Here is a 22,570-nt window from a genome sequence, read left to right on the forward strand (position 1 = left end):
AAACAGAGTTTATTTTGTATTCTTGCATATGAACTAAAATATATTGTACTTTTAAATCTATGAAGTTGTTATCCATTGTTTTAAAAGCATTTCTTTATACTACATTCTTTACTACTACTTTATATTGAAATAAGTTGAGTATCCCTGAGTTGAGTTGAGATGAGGTAAGTGTTTCTTTCAGTTCCAATTCAAGCTTATGTCTTGTTTAGATTTCCCCTCACATGCTCATACATTCTATGTACTGACTCCATTTGGCCTGCATCTTTTATGATGCAGATAGATGTGACCAGGATCCACATCCAGCGCTTTGTTGAACCAGTTGAGTTCCAAAGTTGTTTGGTGAGCTTCCTTGTGGATCCCTTTATTATGTTTTGTCATTTCAGTTTGTTAGGATGATCGGGGTCTTGTTCCGACATCCCACATAGTATTAGAGACTTCATAGATAAATAGACAGTAGTTCATGAGTCTTGTTTATTTCAGTTGTTTTGTTCTAAGACTCTAGTTGCCTCATTGGCCAGTTGAATGTTTCCTTTAAAAACATTCTCAGTTTATTATTTGAATCTATCTTTTGAGATTATTCTATGTTAAGTAAGTCTTCCGCTAGTTGTTAAGCCAGGCCAAGGGTTCGCTTAGGGCCAACAATGATTCTCGAGTGCCAGTCGCGTCCAGGGTGTAGGCTCGGGGAGTTACAATCACCGGTGTATTAGTGCATAAAACTACGGTGTCAATGAACCACTCAAAAGCAGTAAAGTACACTAGAATTTTTTGTGTAGAGTAAAAAGAAGTTCAAAAAATTCCTTGTTGAAAAATGGCCGAAAACCCCTCTATTTATATATAGACAACAAATGGTAGTATGTACAAGTGCTTATTGTGCCTAATCTGAAAGGTCACAACCCTTTAGAAAAGTCATAACTTTTTAGAAAAGTCACAACTCCTCAAAAAGTCACAACCTTTCCCCAATCACACGCTTTCGAAAAAAATCACAACCTCTCCAAAAAGTTACACCCCTTCAAAAAAAGTCACAACCTTTCAAAAATGTTGCAACTCTTCAGAAAAGTCAAAATACTTCATTTTCCTTTCACACCTTCACTAGGTGACTAAGCTTTTATTTTTTCAGTTGCATAGCCTACTATCTTCTTATAACACTAGTTTAAAAAGTTTAAAACATGGTATATTATATTATGCATCCGGTATATACCACCATACAAAAGTTAAATTTTTCTTCTGCAGCAATATTTAAAACACGATATACAATATTATACACCTTGTATGATACAAAATTATAAGAGGTATTGAGACACCCATATATACTATAAAACTAACTTCATCTTCTTCCATGAATGCAAGTGCTAGATACATCCATAACACCTCAAAAACTACACCAAATCACCCTATAGAGTTCCTCTGTGCAAATCTGATTTTTAAACTTTAAAGCTTCAAGCCCATAAAGTTTCTGCTTTTTGTTCATATTATTGGCGTCAAATCAATGGATAACCACTTTTTTTAGCTTCAAACAACATTGTCCAACAAATTTGAACTCCTCAAATCAAAACAACTATGTATAATTCAGCTATGTCGTCCAGATCTGGCCGAACTTTTTTGAGTAAAATATAAATCTATAAATTAAAGAGAAGGGAATATGGAGATGAAAGATAAATTTGAAATTTAGAGATACTTAGTCAAATCGAAACACTAAAAATTATGGATTTATTTTGATGATGTACTTCAATATATACTTTCACGTAATTATTTCATCATAAAATATTTGCTTTGTGGTGTATAAGAATTTGTGCGTAAATCTTTTATTTATTTTTGTTTATTCTATCTAAATGGTTCTCGACATATCTAATATCCTTTGTTAAGTCTCTCCACATTGGCATTGGAGAGGAGGTATTTAAACGTATGTAAGTGAAGTTTTTTTTTTTTTTTGAATTGCCTAGCTTTAATATTTCTGACAATATTTTTATACTCTTCAAATTGAAATATTCTTTCAAACATAATGTTTAATAAATTGGGGAAGATTTTATATTCTTCAAACCAAATGCACATATGATACATCCAATGAGGTTTTTATATTCTTCAAACCAAAGGAGTAGAAACTCATAAGATTTATTTGTCTAAAACTCATAAACAAACAAATTTCATACGGAGTAGAAAACCACACACATTTTAGTCTCCAAACAAAATAAAAATTAATAATAATAATAATAAAACTAATTTCATTAAGATTGTTTTCAATCTACATTACTAAGATACTTAGAACAATAACTTTACATAACTTCGTAAGAAACAACAAAGTTTAAAGTATATTATCAAAACTAGAAAGTCAAATTCAATGAAGAAAATATAATCTACAACAAAACAAAAACAATATTGAAAAGAATAAAATCGAGCCCACTGAATGCACAGTGTGTCCTTAAGAAAATTATTCCCCTCAAGTACCCGAGGTTAATGGAATATTTCCTCCTAGGATAGGACACTTTTCTTCACCGGTGTATTAGTACATAAAACTACGGTGTCAACAAATCACTCAAAGGCGGTAAAGTACACTAGAATTTTTTGTGTAGAATAAAAAGACGTTCAGAAAATTCATTCTTGAAAAATGATCGGGAACCTCTCTATTTATATATAGACAACAAAGATTAGTATGCACAAGTGCTTATTGTTCCTAATCTGAAAGATCACAACCCTTTGAAAAATTCGTAACTTTTCAGAAAATTCACAACCCCTCAAAAAGTCACAACCTTTCCCAAAGTCACACCCTTTCGAAAAAATTCACAACCTCTTCAAAATGTCACACCCCTTCAAAAAAAGTCACAACCTTTAAAAAAAGTCGCAACTCTTCAGAAAAGTCAAAATCCTTCATTTTCCTTTCACACCTTCTCTAGGTGACTAAGCTTTTATTTTTTCAGTTGCATAGCCTACTATCTTCTTATAACACTAGTTTAAAAAGTTTAAAACATGGTATATAATATTATGCATCCGGTATATAACACCATACAAAAATTAATTTTTTCTTTTGCAGTACTGTTTAAAAATACGATATACAATATTATACACCCTATACGATACAAAATTATAAGAGGTATTGAGACACTCATATATACTATAAAAACTAACTTCATCTTCTTCCATGAATGCAAGCGCTAGATACATTCATAACACCTCAAAAACTACACTGAATCACCCTATAGAGTTCCTGTGTGCAAATTTGATTTTCAAACTTTAAAGCTTAGAGCTTCAACAATGACCATCTATATAGTTTCTGCTTTCTGTTCACATTATTGGCATCAAATCAATGGATAACCACTTTTTTTAAGCTTCAAACAACATTGTCCAACAAAATTTGAACTCCTCAAATCAAAACAATTATGTATAATTCAACTATGTTTTCCAGATCTGGCACCATTTTTTTGAGAAAAACATAAATCTATAAGTTAAAGAGGAGAATATGGAGATGAAAGATAAATTTGAAATTTAGAGATACTTAGTCAAATCGAAACACTAAAAATAATGGGTTTACTTTGATGATGTACTTCAATATATACTTTCACGTAATTATTTCATCCTAAAATATTTGCTTTATGGTGTTTAAGAATTTGTGCATAAATCTTTACTTTATTTTTATTTATTCTATCTAAATGGTTCTCGATAGATCTAATGTCATTTGTAATAACTTGTATTTTTTGTTTAAGCCTCTCTACATTGGCATTGGACGTCATTCTCATAAAATGTGTTTGATTGTTGAGAACCTGCAAAATTACAAAAGTCAAGATATTTAAGTAAATTACTAAAACTTCAATATTTTTTAAATCTATATGAACATAATTATATCATTACGACACAACAACTAATAAACAACTCATTTAAATTAGGATTCAATTAAGAAGAGACCAATTAACTAAAGTAAAATATTTTTCTTATTCAACTTATATTCGATGATCCTGTGGCAGATCTAAATAAATGGAATATTTGCAAAGTTTTTGGTACCTTATTGTTAACCAATTTAGAACTTCCAATTTCTTTTCTTGTCTTTAATGTTGTTGTTATATCTCGAAAAATCTTCTTCTCATTAGCTAAACAATTACTCCCATGTCTTGTCTTGCAATACAAAGTCTTAATCTGTAATTAACAAAACATTAATGATCAGTAACAACACAACAATCAATCCTAACCTTTTAAGAAATGAACAATAAGCAAATAATTAAACAATATGAACCAAAATAATTAATCATTATTGTTTTACAATTAAATTAATATAGTTGTTTTAGTAGTTAAATCAAACTATAACTTCCAATATTCACGTGGATAGAAAATAAGACTCCCAATTAAGTTATCGTCTGATTTGTAATCAATTGGGGTTGGTGGAATAATAAGAAATAATTTCGCGAATTTAGTTATGACCTTCTCCATTCTTGATAACAGCAAGAAATACAATGAAGAAGAAGCTCAAGTCTGCCTCTTTGAAATCAATTGGTTTATACAAAATGGGTTCAATAACTTTTCATTGAAATTGGATTCACTTTTGGTTACTCTTATGCTTATGGATAAGAAGACTATCAATTACAAATTGAAGAACATCATTGCAATGACCTCTAGGTCATTTATGGATTTATGCATCTTGTTCGTTGTTTATAGCACTTCCTATAGCAACCCCAAGTCATTTGTGACTTGTTGGGACTGACAGTTTGGTCACATAGTCGTTCGTTTGGGTTTTATGCGAGTTTTAGTGTTTTGGAGCTTTTGAACCTTCAACGGTCATTTTTTATCAGAAGTTCAAGAATATGACCTCAGATTCCAATTTTAATGATTCCTCAGCTCCACAAGGGTCATTTTAGGCTAGAAGCATGGTCGGGGCATGACTCCCGAGGCTTTCAGTTCGAGTTTGTGCGATTAGACATTTTCACTTTCAAGTTAAGGCCTAAGGTTGACTTTAGTCAGTATTTTGAGTAAACGAGCTCAGATGAGAATTTCATCGGTACGTTTAGCTCCGTAATGTTGAGCTTGGTCTAGAACAACCATTCGTTTGGATCTCGGGGATTTCGGGCTAATTTTGAGCTCTCTTGTGAATTTTGGCTTAAAATGGAGTTTGGGGTAGGACATAATTTTTACTGAGATGACCTTATATGGGAATTTTGACTACTCCATTGAGTCTGGAATATCAAATTTAGTAGGGTTGCATATCTCGTTTTGTATACACGGAGTTCAGAACGAATTCGGAATGCCAAGTCGGTGATTTCAAACTTGCCAAAACTAGCTGATATGCATCAGCTTGTGCAGGACTAAAATGGCCTTCACGTTCATGGGCCCTTGGCCACGTTCGTATAGGTCAGGCGACCTGAGGGCCGCGTTAGCGGGGCTTTGGCCAGGTTTGCGAGGTCCCTACTGCTATTGCGGGACCTTTGTTTCTTCTTGGCCGCATTCGCGAGGCCCTCACCACATTCGTGAGACTCGCATTCACAGTGAACTCTCTCCGTTTGTGATGAATAGAATCGTGTAGTCTTTATTTAAAAGACCATACGTGACGAAGCTTAGATAGTGAAATTCAAATTGTGATATATTGCTCGATTTAGCTCGAAATTGGGTGATTTAAAGTCCCACACATCCAAAATTGTTGAGGTTTTGTTATGGTGAGTTCACAAAGTGTTGGTGAACCTCCATTCGAGGTGAATTTCTATTACAAGCTCCTGGCCTTGCTTCCTTTTGTGTTAAATTATGGAATTCGTGCATGTTGTTGTTTGATGTTCCGAACCCCGAATTTTGTTCAATTTTGGAACACAAGTTCGGTGCATGGCTTAGTACCTATTGCCGAATTCAATTCCAAAAAATTTGATGCCTGTCTCACGATTCACATTTGACTCCAAAATTGGTCTGTTTCCATTTTAAATGTTTTGGGCGCCTAAATGACCGTAGTAACATTGTGATCCTATATTTGATAGATTAATAGCATTCAGAGGCTGTTCAGAAAGGGAATCTTCGGCCATGTAATAAGGAGCGCGCGCGGTCAGCCTACAGGTAGAATACGGCTTCCTTTCCATAAAGATTGAGTTGGATTGCATAAATACATGTTGATTAGAATGAATTGGGAGTGGGGATCGTGTTATTCTTATTTCCCGTTTTAGATACCATATTTTAGGAGTGATCGACATTGTTTTGGGTTTAGTACCATACTAGTTGGGGTTTATATGTGTTGTTGCATGTTGTTGTGTATTAAGTATGTTGTTACTTGTTGTATTGAGCATGATATGACCTTAGTCTAGGATAGACTAGTGTTTCCTTAGACTCGCGAACTTCATAGCCTTGTTTCATCTCTGACGTTATTTTGGATGGACAAGATCTTTGTAGATTGGAATAGCAGACTTGAGTTTAATAGTATGAGCCTTAGTTTAGACGATTTCGCAGCTTTGTAGACATTCTATCTTCTCTCCCTATTTCGGCGGCTCTGATGCGTTACTGCGGGTTTTTTCTTTTGTGGCAACTTGGGATTGAATTGTTCTAGGCTTGAAGCCTTCTGTGAATTCTTGTGGGTGGACGTCGTTCCATGGTATCTCAGTTCTGGTATTAAGATCCTCTTTAGAGTCGACACTCCCTTGACACTCTTGCTAGTTGGGTTGGGAGTTGACTGGATACTGTGGTTATTTTCTGTTTGAGGCTGATGTTTACGGTTCGAGGGAATTATTTCCAATATGAGGCTAAAATTTATGGCTCAAGGCCGTTATTTCCAGTTTGAGGTTGATGATTTACTGTTCCAGGTTGTTACATCTAGTTAGAGGCTATCATTTGACTTGGGGTTAAAGTCTCGGAGTACATTAGATCTAGATTTGAGAAACTTCACTCTTGTAGTCTTAGTTATTATGTGTACATGTTTGCCATATGGGGTCCGTTTGAGTTTAATTTAAACTTGCGCACGAGTTTACAATTTGGGCTTATGGGAGTCCGTTAGGTTTAGTTAAGTTGTACTTAGATTTCCTTTCGGTATGCTAGTATGGTTTCTTTTATATCTACTTGGACCTCTGTTTGTGTCTAGATTCTATCTCTTCATATTGTTTTTACGTTTTTCGCTCAGTCGGCCTCTGTTTCCTACTGAGTACCTTTGTTTTGGTACTCACGCTCCACTCTGCATCTTTTTCGTGATGCAGGTCCTAGTACCAGCTATCAGCGGTGATCGTTCATGACATCTTTTGCAGCTTTTGGCATGGGTATCAGAGACGAGGGTGATCACTTGACGTCCTGGATCTGTCTCTCTCCCTTTGTATATATGTTTAGCTAGTCTTTTATCTTTGAGACGAATTGTTGTGATCCACTTTTGGGACTTCTACTTTTATATTAGACAGCTCTGTACTCGTGACTACTAGGTTCTGGGAGGGATTCTATTATATATAGATTTTTGGTTTGCTTCTGTTTCCGTCTTATTATATTGTTTAGTGTTAGATCTATTTAGTAGTACCCTTATATCCTTTACTTGTCGTTCTGGGTATGGGTCGACTTACCTACTGGTGGGTTATAGTAGGTGTCATCATGACTCGAGGAATCAGGTCATGACAATCATTAAGGATATTTCTCAAAAGATGAACTAGGTCAATGTTAATGGAACACATTGCTAGTGAGAGGTAAATCAAACGTCAGATTTTTTGGCCAAGTAAGCAACAATTAGTACATAATGAAGTACTGATTTATCTCTCATTCAACGAACTTTCTAAAGGTGCAAAAGGACCTTTCCACTTGGATAAATGTCAGTTGTCTGATATCAGAACCAATCTTAATAAGTTAAAATATTTCGTGAGTTGAGCATTTCATACTTTGTTTTGCCACAACAAATATTTTGTTAGAATTCTCCTGTTTTTTGTGTAAGGATTAATTCTATCATTTTGTTATGAAGAAAAGAGTCACTTCGATGAAGTAAAATATAATAAGTAATTTGATTCGTAATTAGAACTATTCAAAATTTGGGTGGAAATATTAAATTGCCTATTGTGTTTCTTCATTTATCTAGAAAATTAGGGGGTTTTATTCATCCAATGAAGTAGGTTCTGGAGTAAATCTAAGAATTTAGAAGTTATATAATAACTTTGAATTTATTATAAATGTTAAAGTTGTTGCAATAATTGCAATAACTACTGAAGTTGTTGCAACCGTTGTAAAAACTACTAATTGTTGTTGCAAGATTTCAAAGAGGAGTTTCTATAGTTACATAGAAGGTGGATGTGGAGGAGGATGAAATGGAGAAAAGGGCGAGGGAGGAGAGAGAAATTACGGGAAGGTATGCGCTTCGCATGAATAAAATAAGTTAGTAATTTCTAAAATATGTATCATAATAGAGTTACGTAGTTAGAACTTAAACATGAGTCCTTTTTATTAATAAAAGATTCAAAGGTCCCTTTTTTTTTTTAAATGACAGGTTAGTATTGTTTCTACTTTTCATCGTCTTTAAATACCCTCATCAACATACGAACAACATATTAATATGAGGGCTTTATTGTCTTTCTCTAAACAATCTAAACCAATCCTCATCATCCTCTTTATATTTCATCTCTCCCATGCAAACGATTAAATCATAACAACAAATTTTAAACATAATTGTAAAGATAAATCATTGGTGCTCTCTTTCTAAAGGCATTATCCATCCGAGTATGTTCTCTTCATCCTTGCTTGTTATGATATCAAGTTATCAAATTTAAAGAAACTACAAGTTAAAATTTTGAAGATCAAATTGGATGAGAATAAATCTATACAAAAGGAGTGTCCTCCTTTCATATTCATTTTTGGAAAAACTACATAATTAGACATAGTTCACTATCATATATACTATTATTATCTATACTTTCAAAATATTATATATTTTACCACTAATTAAGGGTTTCTTACCATATATTAAGGAAGATACACTTAAATACATATATTCTGCTACCAGATATACTAAAATAGGGAGAAAGGCAAGTGAGATGGGGAGGGAGCCGAGCGATATTCATTATGTATTCCAGATACATGCAAATTACAATAGATACACACTAGATACATGTATATGTATATATCTGGCGTGATTCACATGTATCTGGAATACCATATACATAGGAGAGTGGCGAGCTAGATGAGAAAGAGGGGAGGGAGGCAAGTGAGATTTGTCATGTATCCTAGATACATGCGAATTCATTTGGATACAATATACCTAGAATAAATTAAACCTAATTTTGACCCTATTTATTCCGAGATGTGTTTCAGGACGCACCAAAATCTAATAATATACATATATTGCAAATTAAAGTATATTTAAGTAATTAGCTCCTAAACTAGTGGAATTTATGTAAGTTTCCCTCTTTTCCCTTCTCATCCGAAGAGAAGAGAGAGTGACAAAGGCGTCATCTTCATACTCATGCATGATTTTAGTATAATTGCTATTTCTTTGTTATCATCATCTTATTATTATTCTTCGTCATTTTTTGGCAGTTCTTTTTCTCCCTCTTCCTTTCTTTTCTTCTTTTTCCTCCTCTTCTTCTTTTCATTTCCTTCTTATCTCTTCCCTCTTTTACTATCTAGTATTTTAAAAAATAAAAAATGGTGAAATTTAATGAAGTAAAGATTGTGCAAACATTCCGAGAGATTTTTTGACATTTCTCTTGACTAACATAGAGATGTTTGAAATATCTCTAGGAAAGGCGGAAGGGGAGGTGGCGGAAGAAGGTAGCGACGCTTTATGTAACTAGCTAGGAAATTTTTTGGCTTCTAAAATGTGTCATTAACTTTTAATACAAAATGATTCTCTACTTAGACACAAGTATAAGAGAAAATTATCGTCTAATACCTTTGGATCATCTGCTTTACAAAATATGTACACAATGTATAGGTAGTGTATATTTTATATTAATATAGATATATTAAATAAATATACATATGTATATCTACATACCTAGACATATAATATGCATACATATTATATACGCAACATATACATATAATATACAACAGAGTGTATATACTCTGGACATATTTAGTTAACTAAATGGCTTAATGATATACTATATTGGTAGTCCCTACTTTTAACGCATGTCCTTTTTTCTAAACAAAAGAAAAATTTAACACTCAACGGTCTCTCTTAGACTAAAGCTCCTTGTAACTCATCAAGGAAATAATTCAAACTCCCTTTGGCAATTTCTTGTGCACATTTTCATAGAGGCTTATTTAGCATAACAAAATTGTGAGAAAATTGTGTAAGATGAAGAATCCGTTAGAAAGTATCATACGGTTCACTTAGACAAAAGTTAGAAAAAAAAATTAATGGAAAAATGTGTTTGAAGCAAAAGAAAGAGTATAACTTACGGATGGAGGTTCATTTGGTTTTACTTCAATTGTACTATAGAAATCCAAGAAAGTTTGTTCTGTATATTCAAATCTCCTTCTTCTCGACTCGTATGAATATGCGAAGGGTAGTAGACTTCTTATTCTTTCAGCTAATTTGTCTCTGTCCGCCTGCATATAACAGGGAAGAGGGAACAAATCAAAGTTTAAAAAAAACAACGGAAAAGGGTCTAAAACGTCCCTCAAGTATTTGAATTGATACAAAATTACTCTCCATCCACCTTTCAGCCTTGAAATACCCCGGCATCCACTTAAAATGAATTCGACGGATTGTATTTGATTTTGACACCTCTAATTTATGGTAAACTTTCTATTTTTGGGCAACAGTAACTATGTGCGAAATAACAAAGATATGAAAAGCATATAGTTACCTTTCTTTCTTGTAACTTGTCAAAAATCTTAGCTCGAGCTTGATTTTGCTCGTGTATCAAATTTATTGCTCTTTCAATTTCACGGCTTTTACTTGATGCCATCTCAAACCTGAAACCACCACATCAACTTTCTAATTCTTGATAACCATGAGTTGTTCTTTCTACAACATATATATTATATATACTATTCCACACCTATATTATTCTTGGGCCTCACGCCAAAAAGTCAACTTTATTTATATTTTTCTAATTTCCTTGGGATGGACACTTTTAGTCTTACGGCTCCTTTGACAAAGTTATCCCAAATTATAGTTTTATTTTGGGATTAATTTACTTACCTCAAAGGTGGAATAAAATAACACCAACACCTTAAATCAGTTATATCTTCAATCAAATAAAGTATAAATTTAATTTCAAATTTATTTCTAGGATATTCCACTATATTTTATAAACCAAACAACTTTATTTTTTTCTAAATTCATCTTATCTCTACTAAATGTGGATTCAAAATGAAGGTCCTTACGAAGGAAAAAAACTTATATAGTACTAATTTAACTGTGGCTATAAGAATATTTATCTTTTACTCTTGGGTCTCATTATTTTGCACTTAATGAAGGGCTTAGAGTGTGTTTGATATGAAGGAATGTTTCCAACTTTTTCATGTTTGGTGGCTTAAATATTTTGAAAAATACTGTTTTCTAAATCAACTTATTTTCCTCAAATATAAGGAAATTGACTTACTCCAGAAAGTAAGGAAAATATTTTTCAAAAATTCTTTTTCAATCTCACACCTCAACTTTTCACCCTAACTCAAGTCCCGAGTACCGATTTTTGATACTAATTCGAGATCCGACTCTATATTCTCGATTCCCGACCTCGATTTGAGACCCAACTCCCAAGTCCCTATTCGACTGGGGTCAGATCTCAATTTGTGGTCGAGTTTTGGATCAGGATTCAAGGTCAGATCTTGGATCAGATGTCGGAATCAGTCCCGAGTCTACTTAGTCTTAGGGCTGCTTTGACAAAGTTAACCCAAATTATAGTTTTATTTTCGGATTAATTAACTTACCTCAAAGGTGGAATAAAATAACACCAACTCCTAAAATCAGTTATATCTTCAATCAAACAAAGTATAAATTTAATTTCAAATTTACTTCTAGGATATTCCATTATATCTTATAAACCAAACAGCCATATTTTTTTCAAAATTCATCTTATCTCTACTAAATGTAGATTCAAAATAAAGGGAAGAATTCCTTACGAGGGAAAAAAACCTATATAACCATTCTTCGTTGTGAGTAAGATTTTATCGAGGAATTTAAATTTTTTTAGGTGTCAAGGTCGCTAGATGTAGCACCTTGAGTTTCAAAAAGAACTAAAGAGAAATTTATCCAAGTCATCCCTAAGTTCTTTTATGTTTTGGGTCAACTTCAAACGACCATAACTTTTAACACATAATGAGTTAGGTGGCCCACGAGGTATCAAATCGAAGATCTTTGTGTCATCTTTCCAACGCCGCTGAGTTTGTAAAAATCTGAGTTTGGATAAGGGAGATATAACCGTTTGAGTGCAGCCTCTCTAGATAGTGCCTTTTCACCCAAACTAAGGAAGGGTATTTTAGTCTTTTCCTTATCCCCACTTAGTCTAAGCGTGAATTACACCCAAATTAGGGTCTAAACTGATTAGAATCAGTTTCATTCATCCCCTATGTTTAAGGCTTTAGAGAGAAGATTCAAGAAGAGAAAAGTTCAAGGTTTCAAGCGTTCATCCAAGATTTCGCCAAGAACCTAGTTCTTTGAGGTATGTAAGCTTTCATAGTGATGGGTTTGTTCACTCTCACGCCAATCATGAGTTTCCTTACTAAATTTATCCATGAGATTTCGTGTATTAAGGTTCTTGATGAGTTTCTTGAGGTTTTAACTTCATTCCTTGTTAATGGAGTCTTGTTGAGTTCTTGAGGTGAGGATCTCACGAATGAGTGTAATTCTTGAGGGATTTCGAGTAGATTTTCATGTACTTGGTTTAGGTTAATGAATCTAAGAAATTTGGGAAGAATCTATTCCATTTTAGGTGAATTAGGACCCAAAATCGAGAAGAAAAATTCGTCGAAATATTCTGGGGAGGGGGTGGCGCGGTGCGCCCCAGATGCACCAAGGGGGCTGGCATGGGGCGCTTGCAGTGTGCCAGGGAAGGGGTTCTGAAGTTTAGGGGTTGGCGCTCTGCGCCTCTCAATGCTCCAGGGTCGCCTGGTCCCCTAATACTCTTCCGGTCTTCTTTCCGTTTGAGTTCTATTAAACCGTGTCATCGATCACTATATGTTTTATGAAGAATATTAGATATCACATTCCGAGTCATTACAATATCGCACCTAGGTAACTAAGCTTTTATGTTTTTAGTCGCATAACCTACTATTTTCTCACAGCAATGGCTAAAAGGTATGATATATAGTATTATATATATACATCTGGTATATAAGACTATAATATAACTTCATTTTCTTATTTTACAACAATGTTTTAGAACTCAATATACAATATTATACACCCTGTGTATAAACATGATACAAAATTATTAGTAGTATTTAGAAACTAATATATACTATTATACAAAAACTGATTTCATCTTCCTCCTTTAATGAAAGTGTCAGATCCATCCATGACACCTCAAAAACTACATCAAATCATCATATAGAGTTTCTTTGCGAAAATATTTATACTTTTGCGTAATTATTTAATCATAAAATATATGTTTTATGGTGTTTATGAATGTGTGCATAAATTTTTTCTTTCTTTTTGTTTATTTTATCTAAACGGTTCTCGATAGAACTAATGTCTTTTGTAATAACTTGTATTTTTTTTTTAAGTTTCACCACATTGACATTGGATGTCATTCCCATAAAATGTGTTTGATTGTAGAGAACCTGCAAAATAACAAAAGTCAAGATATATTCTTGTACATTAGCTAAATTATTAGTAACACTTCTCTCTCGTTATTTTTGTTTGTTGTTAACTTACATTACTTCAATACTGTTTTTCATCTATATCAACGACATTATATCAAATAATGCACAACAACTAATAAATCACTCATTCAAATTAGGGTTCAAAATAGAAAGATATCAATTAACTAGAGTGAATTATTTTTTTTATTCAACTTATATTTGTGGAACCTGTAGCAGATCTAACTAAAGGGAATATTTGCAAAGTTTTTGGTACCTTGTTAACCAATTTGGCATCTTTAGCACTTCCAATGTCTTTTCTTGTTTTTAGTGTTGTTATTATCTCATGAAAAATCTTCTTCTCATTAGCTAAACAGGTACAATTCCGTGTCTTGTCTTGCAATACAAAATCTTAATCTGTAATTAACAAAATTAATGATCAGTAAAAACATAACAATTAATATTCTAATGGAAGTGATATATCCTTTGTGTTTGTGAACTTACCAACAACGATTGATGGATTTGGCTCCTCTCTGGTGAGTTCTTAAATAATTAAAATGGCAATTGTGTATTTTATTAGTTAATCAGTCACATAAGTACTTAGACCCTCTTCTCCTCTCCCTTCCAAACTAATCCAATCAATGATAACTGTTAATACAAAATGAGTCTCTACTCGTACATATAATTAATTATTATAAGAGAAAATCATAGTCTAATTCCTTTGGATCATCTACTTTAAAAAATGTACACAATATATAGGTAGTGCATACTTTATATTAATATATACATATACTATATACAAATATACATAATATATATATATATATATATATATATTCATGTGTATCTACGTACCCTATACACATAACATACAAATGTATTCACAACATATACTTACGGATGGAGGTTCATTCTGTTTTGCTTCACTTCTGGACTCATATGAATATGCCAAGGGTAGTGAACTTGTTATTTTTTTTAGCTAATTTGTCTCTGTCCAGCTGCATATAACAGGGAAGAGGGGCCACACCAAAGTGAAAAAAAAAAAAAAAAACTTGTAATTAAAAAACAATAATACAGTTTTAATACATATTACAATGAACAATTTATAAAATATATATAATATAAATTTTATTCATGAATAATATATTTATCACACACATTAATACACTTATAATACGTTGTGTCAATTTCTTAAAAAATAATAAATATCATAAAATTCCAAAACAATATCTTTATTAATATTAGTCTTGGCATATAAATAGAGTATATTATAAAAAAGGGAAAAGGGTCAAAAATACCCCTCAACTTTGTTTTATTAGTTGACTATGCCTTTACCGTTAAAGTGAAGTTAATTTTACCCCTACCATTACTACTTTCACCATATATACCCCTCATTTGACGGAAAGCCCCAAGTCAACTTAAATTAACCCGAATCTTAAAAAATGATCCGTTACCCATTTTTAAACCCATGCCCGACCCGTCTGACACTTAACCCAAGAGGTAACGTCTGAAGAGAAAGCAATCTAAAAAATCAACAAGAAGCAAATACTCATTTGCCTGTAATTATTGAAAATGATGAACAAAGGGAAAATAGCGAAGATAAATAATTCCTCATTTGCCTGTAATTATTGAAAAGGATGAACAAAGGGAAAATAGGGGGGAAGAAGCAATAACTTCAGCCTTTGTTTTTCCATTTTTCCGACCAGCCTCTCATCTCCACGTTGATGTCCAGCCACCAAACAACCACCCCTAAACAACCCCATTTTTTCTGTTTCCACAGCCACCATCACCCACTTTCCGGCTGGCGACCAAACCCATCTGAAACCAGCCCACTTCGACGGAAAAAAATTCGTAAACCACCTCACAACCAGACGCCAACTCCGGCGAACCAGACCACCCTTTACTGTCTCTTTTCTCTAGCCAAAATGTCACCAAAAAACACCCAAATCGACCCCACTGGTTGACTTCCCTCAAACCATCTTCCTTCTCCAACCAGAAACTCATTCAGCTCCAAACACACAAAAAAAACTCGAGATCTGTCCATAATATTTTTCGAGGAGCAATTGTTTTGATTTCATCCAAAAGTTGTAATCTTTTTCATATATAAGCATTATTAGATTGAAGAGAAAATTGAAAGGGGGAAAAATGGGTGGATCTTTGATAAGTTCGGGCATTTTGGTAATGGTGGGTTCTTTTTACATTGCTACACTTTTTGGTGAAAACCCATCTCTCTATATTCATCAAGAACAGCAACAAAGTGAAAATCTCACCGTTGATTCCAACCCCATTTCTTCAGATGTATGCACAAGTTGTTGAGAGAGAATGAGAAGTTAGGGGTTTGTTGTTATTTGCCATTTAGTATTGTGGGTCGGATTTGGATAAGGGTTAAAATAGATAATTGGGTAATTTCAGTTGAAATTGGGTTAATTTACGTTGATTTTGGGCTTTCCGTCAAATGAGGGGTATATATGGTGAAATTAGTAACGGTAGGGACAAAATTTACTTCACTTTAACGGTAAGGGCATAGTCAACTAATAAAACAAAGTTGAGGGGTATTTTTTATCCTTTTCCCTATAAAAAAAGTTAAAAGAATAAATTAGCAAAATTTTTTATTTTTTTTATTTATGATTCTTTAAGGGACATGTAGAAACAAAATTCAACAATTAATAGGAAATTGAAGGAGTGGTATGTTTTTAAAGAGTAATTTGTGATTTGCATCTCTAATGTATACATTTCTTTTGTGACTGAAGCCTTATTTTATTTTTTTTCTTTGTCGATTTGCACCTTAATCTCCTTAATTTTTTTAGAAATCTATAAAAAGCCAATTTTTTTCAATAATTTGCACAGAACAAAATAGGAAATTAAATATAAAAATACAAACAAAATCATTTGAAAATACCATCAGAAATATCTACACGGATTTTTCTTTTACAACTTTTCTCCATTCAAAAAGTCAAACTTTCTGGAGAGAACTATATTCACACATCTATGGGTCATAGGCGAATCCAGGATTTCAAGAAAACGGGTGCACCATTGCTTTAAATATAAGATCAAAAAATTTATAATAACAATAACTAAGCGAGCAATACATAAAAATTACATTACCACAAAAAATATCATCAGTTTACAATTGTACTCGACGAGACTTCATATTTTGAAAACGATCTATAGTAGCATCATTACTTACATTTTCAAATATCTTCCGCTCTATCTTACAAACTAAACAACCATTCAAAAATTCTTCACCAATGCTATTCAACTTAGTCACAAATTTATCTTCACCAATGCTATTACGTAGATCATTTTTTATGAGCTTCATTGAGGAGAATGCTCTTTCCACACTTGCCGTAGCAACAGGCAAAATCAAAGCCAACTTTACAAGCAAATAAACAAGAGACCAAGTTTGATCCAATTTTGTTTGTGCCAGCATCATAGCAAGATCTTTAATCCCCTTCAAGTTGAGAAACTTGCTATCACACTCTCGAGCATAGACAATGAAACTATCAAGCTGATAACTGAGATCTCGAAGTTCATTATCACCAAACTCACTTTTATAATATTCGGCCAACTTCATTATTCTGTTCTTACTAAAATTAGCAAATGAATCAACCGGATTCAAACTAGCCATACCAAGGAGTAAGTCACTAGTCACAACATCAAAACGATTATTGAACTCCTGAAGTTGCAAATCAATAACTGCATAAAACATACACTTCCACACGAAAGTGATGTAAATATGAAATTTCGGACTTCTTACGCTTCGATATTGGATAGTCTTCAGTCATTTCGGGAACCAAAATATCATGTTTACCACAAAATGAAGAAACCTCATCCATCCACTCTCTCTCATTGTTTGTAATCTTCTCTTTGAAAGATTAAGCAATCCCATAGCATTGACAATATCTTGATCTTTCTTTTGTAAAGCTTTGTTCAATTCATTTGTAAGAAGCAACATCTTGAACATCAAATGCAACACAAAGATAATTCAAATTCTTGAATTTTATCTAAAAGGTTACCTGCCGCAAGTTTATCAAGATCATGTGGAGAATCTTCTTTCATATCTTTAAGCACATTAGCAATTGAAGAAAATATAATCATGAAATTTTTCAAGGTCTTGAAATGGGATCCCCAACGAGTATCACCCGGTCGTTGGAGGCCACGTTCTTGATTTAATCCTTGTCCGGTAAGAATTTCTCCAGATTTAAGCAATTTTTCCAACTTCTCAACTTGGTGTTGTCGAAGTAAGTCCCTGTGTTTAAAAGATGTCCCAATAGTATTCAAAACATTAGTGACAACATAAAAGAAAATTTTCACATCCGGATGTTTTTTAGAAAGAGCCACAAGTGTCAATTGCAATTGGTGAGCAAAACAATGAATATAATATGCAGACGGAGCATCTTGCAAAATCAAAGACTTTAGGCCAATTTTTTCTCCTTGTATATTAATAGCTCCATCGTTCATAACCTTTTTCACGGAGTCTTGATAGGCATAACGAGTGATCCAAAAGTAAAGAGTAAATTACTTTTTGCAATGATCTTGCCGATGTATCACCCACATGAACAATACCCAAAAAGCTTTCTATCAACTCTCCATTTTTGTTAACATATCGTTAAACTAGTGTCATTTGCTCTTTATGTGAAATGTCATTTGACTCATCAACTAGTATTCCAAAATAATCACCATCCAAGTCTTTGATGATAGCTTTAATTGTTTCTTTAGTACAAGCATCCACAATCTCTTTTTGAATTGTTGAACAAATCATCATATCATTTTTTGGAGCATATTGTAATATCACTTTTTCCACATCCGGACGATTAACCCCATGAAATTTCAAAAGTTCAAGAAAAGACCTTTGTAATCGGAATCTTCACTCTCATCATGACCACGAAATGGCAATCCATTTCTTAGGAGAAACCTTACCACATCGATCGATTGAGGCATTTAAACAAATTCGATAATCACTTTTTGTTTTTTCACTTTGCTTATGAAGAGAAGATTGAATTGATTGACGTTGATTCGCAAAATCAAGCATCGTATTCAAACATTTGTTATGAATACTATTCACCTCACCAACATGCAATCGAATTCTTTTCGGACCATGGTTTCAATTCTTAAAACCATCTTGTGTAAATGATTTTTCCGCATTACCACGACTTTCAAATTCATTCTTGAAGAGATAACAACACAAACAAAATATAGCATCATCATCTATGCTATATTCCAACCAAGCAGAATTTGGAGCATTAAACCACTCAGGATTAAATTGCCGATTCCTAGTCCCAAATGTTGTTTTAGGATATACACGAAATTTTAATTGATAAGGCCCCGTCAAAATATAATGTCTTCTCACAACATCTCGAATATTAGAATCATATTCAAAGATGGGTTTTCTTTCTCCGGGATCCCGTTTGAGAGATCCAACCCCAAGAATACAATCAGCATTTGAAGAACAAGGTGTAATTGTCTCTCTTTGAGCTTTTGGAGCTACATGTGAACTAACAGATGGACCGCTACTAGAACGTGGTTGCTTAATCAAAAATTTATCCATTTAGATATTCAAGGATAAATGTTCCTACAAATTCAAATAACTATTCAACTTAGTCATAAATTTAACTAGCAAAGTTAAAATAAAATAAGAGAATCGCATATCTTTCAACAATAAAAAAATAGGAAAAAATTACTTAAATACACAACACTTCTTTACCTATTCTCAATATTTCCCTACTCTTTTACTAAAATACAAAAATCCCTTATTTCCCCCCAATTCAACTTAACCGGATACTTTATTAGATTAAGTATCAGCCCGTTATTAATTAAAGTATATGTGCTGCTATATTATGCATCCACCCATTAATTTAAGTATCCGCCCGTTATAAATTAAAGTATCCCGTTATTAATTAAAGTATCCGCACTATTAATTAAAATATCCGCTGCTATATTATGTATCCGAAAAACACTAAAAAAAGGGATTTTTGGTAATTAATGAAAGAGTAGGGAAAGGAAGTAATTTCTTTCTTATACTATGTCATTTGCCTAATTTTTACATTTTAAGTGTCATTATTTCGATTATAAGATATCATTTTCTCCATATATTTATAGCAGAAACAAAATCAAGTACAAAAAACAGAGGAAAAACGCAGAGAAGCTGAAAAACGTAACTAAAATCGCATGGAAAAAAATGCAGAGAGAGAAAAACTTACCGAGAATCGCAGAGAACAAACGCAGAAAAGATATGCAGGGAGAAGTGAAGAAACGCCGGAGGAGAAAGAAGAAAAAGAAGAGAAAACAAGTTTTTGTAGTGTAGGGCTTTTGTAATGGAGGGTAATATTGGAACTACAAAAATATATTAGGGATATGAATGGTTTTTTAACCTTTTATAAATTTGTTTTTAATTTTACGTCTAAGAATATATATATATATATATATATATGTATATATTATTTTTTTATTTTTTTATTTTTTTATTTTTTTTATTTTAATCTTGTTAGTTTGTTTATTTAAAAGAGAAATCATAAACTAAAATTACCTTAAATTTTGACAATGATGATTTCTCTAGATTCTTGACTTGAAGTTGGAGACTTGAAGCTTCTTCTTTGTGTGGAAAATAAAAAACAAATTTGAAGAGAGAAGAAAAATATTGTTGGAACTTGGAACTTGAAAAGTGGGTGGGAAGGAAACTTTTGAAGTCTTTGACTTTTAGAACTTTTAGAATTTAGCTTCTTCTTCTTCTTCTTTTTAATGAAAAATGTGTTTTTAGTTAATAAAAATAAATTGAAGCGAATTGGGGCTACCTGAGTCGAACTTACGACCTTTGTGTTGAAATCTTGCAATCGTACCAGTGAACCATCCAGCCATCTTGAGAATGGGTTCCACAAGTTTTAATTTAATATATTCTTTAATAATTATAGAAGTAATATATCGAGTTTAGTCGGATGACCACAAGTTCCGGGACCCAAAATTTATACATAAATTCGCCCCTGCTATGGAGTATAGATAGATAAGTATTTCACTTACATTGTCAGATTGGATGTGTATTTAAATTCAATTAGTCAAGTAAAGGAGTATTTTTAAGGCTATCAATAGTTCATGAAACTAATAATTCATGTCGACTTTAAGAGTGTTTTCAATACTTACGGTGATTTTATTTATTTATGTTGTTGTAAACAAACAATTTTGGTAGCTTTCTCGTTACATATATAGATGAATATTAGTCTAAAATAACATGATGATGACAACAAAATAGTGGGCAGGGCCGTCTTAACCCCTAGGCCACTAAAGCCATCGCTTGGGGCCCCATATTTTTTGGGGCCCCCGTTTTTAAAAAACAATTACTTATATATATTATTATTTTTTAAAAAAAATATTATATGTACTATAAGTGCTATGATTTCTACTAAAGAAATTGCATATGACATGAATACAAATATAATTTTCGTAAGAAACAATTTGATGAAAATATGGATAACGAAATCACTAAGTCCCTCGAAGAATCTTTAGAGTTGATTACGTTATATATGTAGAGTAGATCAAACTATTTTTTCACTTTAAAATAGATTTGAACCAATTGAAGCATATAAAAATATTTTTGATTTCTTATTTAGTGGTAAAATATTGAGATTACTAGATGATGAAATTTTTTTAAAAATATTGTCTTAACCTTGAACTTTCTTTAACACATACTAGTTATTCTGAATTGATGGTTTAGATTTATTTTTTGAAGTAAAAGTGTTAAAGATAAACAATACAAGTAGAAGATAATGATGTAATGAAAATACTCAATCAAATAAAAGATTTGATTCTTTTCCAAATACACATATTGTGTTAACAGTTCATAACCATTGCCTCAACCAAAATTTTCTCCGTTCGAAATTAAAATTGATTAAATTTTCTTTAAGATCAACAATGTCTCAAGATAGATTGAATGAATTAGCTATATTATCATTTGAAAAGGAATTATTAAAATAAATTGATTATAAAACAATACTTAATAACTTTGCATCTGAAATAGCTAGAAAAGTATACTTTAAATAAAAGTACATATGATGAAAAAAAAATTTAGGACCCCTCTCTTAAATTTTGCTTTAGGCCCCCAATGTTATTGAGTCGGCCCTGCTTTTTATGATATAGTTATTTAATTTTTACTTGATTGACCTATAGTGTCTATTGAGTATGTGTGTTATCATACTCATACACCCATATTAAATCTTTTGATGCATACCCTAGCACTAGCGAGCACTATTGATTCTCTGTCTGAGGTGATGTCCTTCGGAGGCCTCGGTGAGCTCTTTGTCTTTAAGGATGGACATTCAATTCTTCGAATCAACTCTTTCAAACTCTGGTTCATTTCGAGTTTTGATTTTTTAATAGTGTGTGTCGAATACCAATCGAACTACTTCAATTCGGTTGGATTCGATTCATTCTAGTTTCGTTTTCCAATATACCATATAAATACATCATTATTGATGCTGAAAAAAGATAAAAAATTTGACATAAGTTTACAAAGAAAGTGTTTTGCTCTTTCAGAGAATATTTAGGTTGTGCAAAAAGAAAAAAAAAATCATCTATTTCGACGGACACATTACTAATCGTTTTTACCAAGTTATATGAGTTGCAAAACACTTACGCTAAAGAGAAAATCCATAAATCTCCTAGACTAACATTTCAATTAAATGTTTCATAACTATTCAAGGTAATATTTCATTTGAGATGCAATTACTGCATCATTTTTACCAAAATTATAAGACAATTTTTACATTGAAATGAATGATAACAAAAAGGCCGTGTCAGTGCATCGCACTGGTCAAGAACTAATACAGAAGTTCGTTTTCATGCTCAAATCACTCCATGTGCTAAATTTAATGAACGTTCATTAAGAAAAATTAACGTTCCAACACATCTCCAGAACATG

At 32.6% G+C, this 22,570-nt stretch overlaps 1 protein-coding gene across 1 annotated transcript; it reads right to left on the bottom strand.

Moving 5' to 3' along the window:
- Positions 1–3,533: 3,533 nt before the first annotated feature.
- Positions 3,534–10,858, bottom strand: LOC107060676 (uncharacterized). The gene is made up of 4 exons (XM_015308833.1): positions 10,725–10,858; positions 10,315–10,464; positions 3,991–4,122; positions 3,534–3,752 (listed from the first exon to the last, which is right to left on the bottom strand). Exons 1-4 carry the CDS (start codon positions 10,824–10,826, stop codon positions 3,564–3,566), a joined length of 573 nt encoding a protein of 190 aa, XP_015164319.1. The 5' UTR covers positions 10,827–10,858; the 3' UTR covers positions 3,534–3,563.
- Positions 10,859–22,570: the final 11,712 nt, after the last annotated feature.

The sequence above is a fragment of the Solanum tuberosum genome, unplaced genomic scaffold (genome assembly GCF_000226075.1).
Source record: "Solanum tuberosum cultivar DM 1-3 516 R44 unplaced genomic scaffold, SolTub_3.0 scf00006, whole genome shotgun sequence".
NCBI classification, from domain to species: Eukaryota; Viridiplantae; Streptophyta; class Magnoliopsida; order Solanales; family Solanaceae; genus Solanum; species Solanum tuberosum.

Excerpts from the sequence above, each read along its gene's own strand:
- LOC107060676 (XM_015308833.1), bottom strand. The coding sequence starts at position 10,826 with ATGGCATCAAGTAAAAGCCGTGAAATTGAAAGAGCAATAAATTTGATA. Across the intron at positions 4,123-10,314 it reads AACCAAATGAACCTCCATCC|ATTAAGACTTTGTATTGCAA; the intron begins GTAAGTTATACT and ends TGTTAATTACAG. Across the intron at positions 3,753-3,990 it reads CTAAATTGGTTAACAATAAG|GTTCTCAACAATCAAACACA; the intron begins GTACCAAAAACT and ends GTAATTTTGCAG.